This window comes from Hevea brasiliensis, unplaced genomic scaffold (assembly GCF_030052815.1).
Source record: "Hevea brasiliensis isolate MT/VB/25A 57/8 unplaced genomic scaffold, ASM3005281v1 Scaf1, whole genome shotgun sequence".
NCBI classification, from domain to species: Eukaryota; Viridiplantae; Streptophyta; class Magnoliopsida; order Malpighiales; family Euphorbiaceae; genus Hevea; species Hevea brasiliensis.
The window spans coordinates 9,098,330-9,107,030 of record NW_026614585.1 but is presented as its reverse complement, the minus strand read 5'-3'; the positions used below and the strand labels follow the sequence as shown (position 1 = coordinate 9,107,030).

Here is an 8,701-nt window from a genome sequence, read left to right as displayed (position 1 = left end):
CTGGCTTCATGTAATGAAGAAATTAATAAAACTGTGTTGAAGAATGCTCCTGACAATCTCAAACTCACATCTCCTGATATTCAAAAAGATATCATTGATGTAGCTGCAATTGAGACAACAAAGGCTATAATTACAGATTTGAGAGATGATTTGTTCTCTATTTTAGTTGATGAATGTTGAGATGTATCAGTTAAAGAGCAAATGGGAGTTGTCATAAGATATGTCAATGGATCTGAATGTGTCATTGAAAGATTTATTGGTCTTGTGCATGTCTATAATACAAGTGCAGCATCTCTTAAAAAAGGTATTGAGTCTTTGCTCTCTACTTATGGCTTGAGTATATCTAGTTTGAGAGGTCAAGGCTATGATGGAGCTAGTATATGCGAGGTGAATTTAATGGCCTTAAAAGTTTGATTTTGAAGGAGAATTCTAGTGCTTATTATATCCATTGTTTTGCTCATCAACTCCAACTCACACTTGTTGCTGTTGCTAAAAAGCATTCAAGTATAGGTTCTTTTTTCAATACTGTTACTCATTTGGTCAATGTTATTGGAGGTTCTTGTAAACGCAGGGACATGCTTCAAGAAAAACAGCTAGAGAAAGTGTTTAAAGGAACTGCAAAAGGTGAAATAAAAACTGGACAAGGTCTAAATCAAGAAACGGCATTGAAGAGATCGGGAGATACTCATTGGAGTTCTCATTATGGTACGCTTATTAATTTGATATATTTATTTCCTTCTATCATTGATGTTCTTGTGTATATTGGAGAAAATGGTAATGATGATCCACAAAGGGCTGAAGCAATTGATTTGTTAGATATTATGAATCGATTTGAATTTGTCTTTGTGTTGCATCTTATGAAAAAGATTTTGGGAATCACACATGAGTTATCACAAGTTTTACAGAGAAGGGATCAAGATATTGTAAATGCTATGAATCTAGTTAAAGTCTCAAAATGTCATTTGCAAGTGATAAGAGAAAATGGTTGGGAATCTTTGTTACTTGAGGTATTGGAATTTTGTGATATATGATATAACAGTATTAGATATGGAGGATGTCTATGTAGCTAGAGGGAGATCAATGCATAGAAGTGAAGAAATGACAAATCTTCATCATTATCGTGTTGAGTTAGTTTATTCTGTGATTGATATGTAGTTTCAAGAACTTAATAATCGATTTGATGAAGTGAATACAAATTTGCTTTTATGTATGGCATGTCTCGATCCTAAGGACTCATTTTCTGCATTCAATACGAGCAAATTGATTCAACTTGTAAAATTTTATCCATGTGAATTTTCTCCAGTTGCTCTAATTGAACTTGAATCTCAACTTGAGAACTTTGTCTTTGATATGCGTATGGATAAGAAATTTTCTGAAGTGAGTGGAATTAGAGGTCTTGTTGAGAAGATGATTATTACAAAAAAGCATATTGTTTTTCCTTTGGTATATTTGTTAATCAAATTATCATTAATCTTGCCAGTTGCTACAGCCACAATGGAAAGAGCTTTTTCTGCAATGAATATCATTAAAAGTTCACTTCGTAATAGAATGGGAGATGAGCTACTAAATAATTGTTTGGTGACTTACATTGAAAGGGATGTATTTGCAAGTATTGACAATGAAGTTATTATGGATAGATTTCAGTCAATGAAAAATAGACGATGATTATTGTAATTTAATTGTAACAGTTTATTAATATTTTCTAAACAATCTTCTTGTCAATTTATATTTGTTTATGTATATTATTTTTACAAATTATATATTTTAATTGGACCCCCTCAGTTAAATTTACCAAGAAAATATATTTTCAAAAATAATAATAATACAAATAACAAATAATAATAATAATAATATATGTAAAAATAATATTCATTTTGAAAAAAAAATACCATTGTGAAAATATTAATTTAAAATGATGAATAAAATATCAATAAATTATTAACTTAATAAAAAAAATTTATTAAAAAAAATTCAATTGTTACATCGGCCGTGATGATAATAATAAGTATTAATTAATTTTAGAAAAGTAAAATTAAAAAATATTAAATTAAATAAAAAAATAATATATATTATTTATAAACAAGTCAAATCTCTATATTTTTATAACTTTTTTACATATTATATTTTTTGTCTCTCCACAATTTTTAACAAATAATTCATAATAAAAATAATAAAAAATATAATAATATAATATAAAATATTTATTAAAAATATAAAATAATTTAATATTAATTAAATTATATAATAGTTAATTATGAAATCACAAATTAATAGTAAATTTTCTTTAAATTAATGACAATTAATAATTGTTATTATTATTATTATTATTATTATTATTATAGATGGTAATATATAGTAAATAATATTTTTATATAAATAAATTTTATAAAAAAATAATATAAATAATTCTTAAATATTACATTTTATCACAAGATGTCTTAATTTTTAAAAATTAAATTTTAAAATAAAATAATTTAAATTATAAATGTTAAAAGAGTATGGTAAATAATAATGATTAAAAGAAAAATAAAAAAAAATTAAATAATAATTAATATGAAAGATAGTTATTCATCAAAGTTAAAATGTGATAAACTTAAAAAAAAACGTCATGTAATATTCTCTTATATATATATATATATATATATATATATATATATATATATATATATATATTGGATGACAGCAAATGGGTAATTTCAATCTTAAATGATCATCAACGTGACAGTGATATACAACTACAAGCCATTAATCATGACATTTAATAGAAAATGGCCAAGTTTGGCTTCCAAATCTTTGTCGTTATGTGTGTTGGTTAACATACACCCCCACCAAGCTACTTGTGTATCATACTTTGTAATTTTAAGCTTATTTGAGGTTGATGTTGCAGATAAACGCTTTTCTTTTTTTAATTAATATTATTTAAAAAATAACTTAAAAATTTTTATTATTAAAACATATTAAATTTAATTTTTTTAATTAATATATTTAAAAATATTTTTAATAACAATATCTAAATAATACAATGCTACGTTTTATGCGTTTATAATAATAATAATAATAATAATAATAATAAGTTTTATTTGAATGATATTAGAATCGTTTAGATTTAAATTTGAATTTTAATTAATAATAATGACTAATTGACTTTTTCGTGAATTTATAATTTTATTTTTACATTTTAATTTTGATTATCGTACCTTAATATTTGACATTAGACATAATTGTATCGAATTTCTAAAATCAACCTTATATTTGAATATAAAAGTCAAATATTTGTTGTAATTTATAATTATTATAAAATATTTTAATTTTGGATAAATTTAATCCCAACCTTTAAGATTGGGTGTAATTATAATCAAAACTTAAAATTAATTTGGAAAAATTTAAATTTTATACATTAAAAGCTTTAAAATTTTTTTATATTTTGGTAATTAAGTTGATTAATTGCTTTAAAAATTATGATCATATTAATAAAAAAAGAATAAAAGCAACTTATTTAAAACAAATATAGATGGATTTTTATAGATTTCTTTTTATACTTTGGTAATTAAATAGATTGATTATTTTAAAAATTATGTCAATATCAATTAAAAAAATAAAATTAGCTTATTTAAAATATATATACATGAATTTTCATGAATTTAGGAAATAAAATTTAAAGTTTAGAGTATTTGCTTGCCATAACTGTAAGTTTAGTGAACAAATTTTAGATTTCTCTAAATTAATTTTTGGTTTTAGCTATCATTTTCAAAAATTTAGATTTATGCTCAAAATGGAAATATTTGGATATAATTTTAAATTATTACAAATATTTGGCTTTTATATCTAATTGCAAATTTGATTTAAAAAATTTGATACAATTGCATCCATGTTAAACGTTAGGATTAGGGGTGAGCATTCGGTTCGAATCGAACTAAATTAAATTATAAAAATCAAATTTTAAATTTTAGAAACCGAACTGAACCGAAATGGATGAAAAATCGAATCGAGCCGAATCGCTCTATTTCGGTTCGGTTTTGTTTTAAATTGATCGTTTTTTATTTTTGATTAATTTTTTAATTTAGACATGAATTTTAAGTTATTTGGTCTAATTTTGACTTTGGTTTGAACCTAATAACCATTAATAAATGAAATTAAACAATTAATATATATAAAATTAAATATAATTTATAAATTTTCCATAAAAATAAATCAATTCAAAAATTGATTTGGTTCGATTTGAATATATAAATTACTATTCAGTTCGATTCGGTTTAACCAATTTTTTTCTCTTAAAAATCGAACCGAACCGAAATAACTAAAATTTTTATAATGTAAAATCAAACCAAACCGATTGAATTTTAAAAACGAACCGATTGAATTTTAAAATCGAACCAATTAAACTGAATTGACTCGATTCGATTTAATTTTTCACTTTGAACCGAATCCTGCTCGGCCCTAATTAGGATGTCAAAACTAAAATTAAAAGTTAAAATAAAAAGTATTTATTAAAATAATGTAAAATTAAAACTATTTATCAAAATTATGTGGTGTATTAACAAAAGGCCACTTCCATTAACATTTTCACAAGTTATCCCATCATTACAAATAGAGAAAATGCTTAAGAAAAGAGAATACCATTTCAATTGTTGTTTTCATAAGCAAGTTGTTTTGTCACTGTAGAGAAAGAAAATGCTTAAAAAAAAATAATACATTTTCTCTCTCTATATAGTAACAAAACAAACTTATTCAAAATGCTAATTAAAGTAATATTTTTGTTGAGTATATTTTGGACTTAAATGATGCATAAAAGGAAATTTTTGTGGCACAAGAAAAAACATATTAAAGTAGTGTTTTCTTAATCAACTTTTAGACTTAGCATGTTTTGATGATGCTTCCATGGATTATAGGACAAAAACAACATCATTAAGAAACATGATTTCAAGGCATGAAAAACAAATATAATAAGTAGGCACATCTAGAATCTTCCTTTAATTTTTAAAATCAAATAATTTTTAGTGTTACCTTTTTTTTTTTTAACACAACTTAATTTTTATACATTGATTTTTAACTTTTCAATAATTACAATAAAAATTATTTACAATTTATATTATTAAAATTATCAAAAATATTATTTTTACATTTTATTTTTCTTTTTAAGATTTATATCATAACAAATATTTATATTAAATCTCTTTACATATAATATTAATTTCAAATATTAATTTACTTGACAACACAAGAAATTATCACTTTAATTGTTTTTAAGTATTTTCTCTCTTATAAAACATTAATTGATATTTTTTTAATATTGTTTTATCTGTTGTGATGTAATAAATTTTAATTCAAAATCATTTAGAATAGAGAAAAAAAAATTATATAATCGACCCATTAAATTTTTAGAATAAAAATTTAGCTGAATTAACTTGAATTGTAGTAATGTAGTAATTTATTTATAAAAATATTAATAAAAATAATGAATTTTAACACGTCATATTATTTTAGTAAATAATTTTTATTAAAAAGTTAAATAATTTTAACTTCCATTATTTTGATAATGACAGTGAAACTTCATTAAAATATGATTTAGAAAAATCTTTTTTTCCCTAAAATTTAATATTTAATTTTGAGGTTGTTTTCTAAAAAGAAAGCCACAAGAGGTATATTATTGACCTTATCCTTTCTTTATGGCTAAAAAAAATACTCAACCCTGTTTTGAAAATAAGATCCCTTGTTTAAAGGGTAAATTTGTCACGACCCAACCTATGGGCCGGACCGGCACTAGGGCCTGGGCCAGCCTAAAGGCCCCGAGGCCCGTAGTAAGCCTTAACTATTCATTTACCCAACTCTAAGGCCCATTTGGGCCCAATTTCAAGAAAACAAACGGACAGAGTCCGGCCATAAAATGGACTTACCAACGGGGAGTTTTCGACTCACCCGACCTGTAAACACAATATATAGTCAATTAGGGAGCTCAGCTTACCCTCCACATACTCATCAACATGCATATCAATATACGTTTACAGGTTCAACATGTTAATAATATTACAGACCATAATCAAATAAATACTTCTAACACATGCGGAAATTCTAGGAGTTAATAAAATTACACAAACATTGATAAACAACCTGCGAGGAAAGGGAGCAGGTTAACCTCAAAAATATCCTCCTGTGGCCTGGAAAAATATTGAACAGGAGTGAGCGTTCGACTCAAAGAGTAAAATATCAATTTTAACTATAATCTCTATAACTATCTAAATCTAATGCACCCTGTATAGTGAAATGCAACATCCACATCATTTTCACATCATAACATCAAAAAGGTAATTTGGAGCACTCACGCACCCTGTAACATCAATCATAATATATGGGAGCTGATCCCCTATACAGCTCTCTTAAATCCAACCTGGTGCCAGCGAAGAACTCAGCTCGGACTTCCACTTAAATACCAAATCGGGGTCCCAGCGAAGAACTCAAGCCGTGTCTACCCCGAAGGACTGGGTCCCAGCGAAGAACTCAAGCCGTGTCTACCCGTCCTATCCATAGTCCACACCACATCACAAGCACGCCAACGCACGCACGCTGCTCCAAATTACCACAACAACATATATGGCACTTTAACATTTATCAATGCATCATAAATCGTGCCTAGAGTTTAACTACATAAATATATGCATATAAGTGATGCATGGGCATGCTGAACATATAATAATATCGAAATTACAATTAAAATTAATATTTTACTCACAGACTTGACGGTGGTCACTGAGGCGGCTGGGCGGAGGAAGAAGGCTGTCCTGGCTCACCTGACAATTATATTACAATTATTTAATACAATCTGACTCAATACAAACAAAGAAAAAGACCAATTACGTCCTAAGTCGTGTCGAAAATCCGGCAGAGTCTCCCCTATACCTAGGTCCTACCCAATCTGCAAAAGGGTTCAAAACACACTTCTATACTCACAATCCATATATCCACAGTTCAATCATATCACACAGCCCCTCCTGGGCCCATCAAATCAGTCATCCATCACAATACGCAAAATTTCAATTTAGTCCTTATTATTGATCATTTTCGCAAAAACTGCCCAAACAAGCTCTAAAAATTATAAAACTTTGCCCCGCGGTCCTTAGCAATATTACTAAGCTATTGCAAAAAGAATCGTAATTTTTCAAGCTACCACGAATATTTTATGAATTTTTAATCCTATTTAAGCACTAGAAAATTACGAAAAAGCAAGGTTCGGGTTTACCTTTGCCGATTCCGACTTTGGGAACGCGCTCAGGACGTCTGACAATGGGGGGCTAGCCAAAACCTTGGTCCAATTCGGAGACTTTTCCGGTAACGGGTCTGTCTGGCCCGAAATTTGCAGACCCGGTCAACTGTCGAATTTCCGCGAATCGAGGATACCTACACGAAGCCCATAACACGGGCGTTAGTACATAAATTTTTCAGAATTTTCTAAGCTCATTAAATGCTCGGAAAAACACTGCGAAGTTCCGTGGGACCCACCGAAAAACGGTGTCGGAAAAATTCAAAATTTATGTCGTTGCGAAGCTCTCGACGAATGGAGCGTGCTGGTAGCCTCGGTTTTCTCGTGGGATTCACGATTTTCGAGAAATCTAGGCCAAAAGTTGAAATGGGCTAAAATCTTCCCGAGCAAAAATTGGACAATCCGCTTGATGGATTTCGGCGTTCTTGGTGTCTATGGAAAGCTCTCGCCGAGTAGATGATTTTGGACACAAGACCCGGTCCAATTGGTGGCCGGATCGGCCGGATTTGGCCGGGGAAGTCGAAGCGGCGCAGCAGGAGCGTTGCGCGTTTCCAGCCGTTTAGGCGGCGGCCATTGGGAGGGTCAAGGCGCGCCTACCGGGGTCAAGGTGTGGTCGGCGGCTACCGGGGTGGGGAGGAGAGAGAAAAGAGAGAGAAAAGGGAGAGGGACGACGCGCGCGGGGAAGAAAAAGGGAAGAAGGAAAAAGGCCGGTCCGATCCAGTCCGGTTCGATTCGGCCTGTTCGATTCAGAATACAAAATTTTAAATTTTTACTCTGCCTCGGGACCGAAAATGAGGTCCAAAAATTTCGAAAAAAATTTCAGAAAACTCAGAAAAATACGTAGACTCCAAATATATTTTTAGTTTTGCCACGTGGTCTTTAAATTAATTTTTAAAAATCATCAAAGTTTATATTTTCGGAAAATCGAACCCGATTTTTAAAATCCGAAAAATCTCAAAAAATTCCAAAAATTTAATAAAATTAAAATACTAAAAATGCTCAAAAAATTAAAAATTTTGGGGTGTTACAAAATTAACATGAAATTTGTCAAAATTAATTATTAAATTTTTATTTTTAAAAATTCAATTAAAATATTTTTTTATTTTATAAAACTAATTTTTTTTGTAAGACAAAAATTTAATTTTATATATTATATTTTTTAAAAAATATTTTTTAGTGAAAAAATAGTCATTTTTTTAACTCATTATATTTTAAATATAAAATATATATTTTAAATTTTACGATCTATATAAATCTAATCCTTTTGAGATTCTGACTACTAATTCTAATAATTTTTTTAAAAAATGGAGAATTAAGGTTTGATTAAAATATATAATGAGCGCGATAAGTCTTGTCATTGTTAAGGGCAGAAATAGGATTTCAAGATTAGGTGGCCAAAATTAATATTAAAAAGAAATTAAGTGAAATATTGATAAAATATAAGAA

The 8,701-nt window shown here is 28.1% G+C and overlaps 1 protein-coding gene across 1 annotated transcript; it reads left to right on the top strand.

The window, feature by feature from the left end:
• The first annotated feature begins 575 nt into the window (after window positions 1-575).
• LOC110644107 (uncharacterized) lies at window positions 576-1,665 on the top strand. The gene is made up of 2 exons (XM_058141299.1): window positions 576-1,007; window positions 1,156-1,665. Exons 1-2 carry the CDS (start codon window positions 576-578, stop codon window positions 1,663-1,665), a joined length of 942 nt encoding a protein of 313 aa, XP_057997282.1.
• Window positions 1,666-8,701: the final 7,036 nt, after the last annotated feature.

Coding starts and splice junctions, on each gene's coding strand:
- LOC110644107 (XM_058141299.1), top strand. CDS start 576: ATGCTTCAAGAAAAACAGCTAGAGAAAGTGTTTAAAGGAACTGCAAAA. Junction 1,008..1,155: donor GGGAATCTTTGTTACTTGAG/GTATTGGAATTT, acceptor ATTGATATGTAG/TTTCAAGAACTTAATAATCG.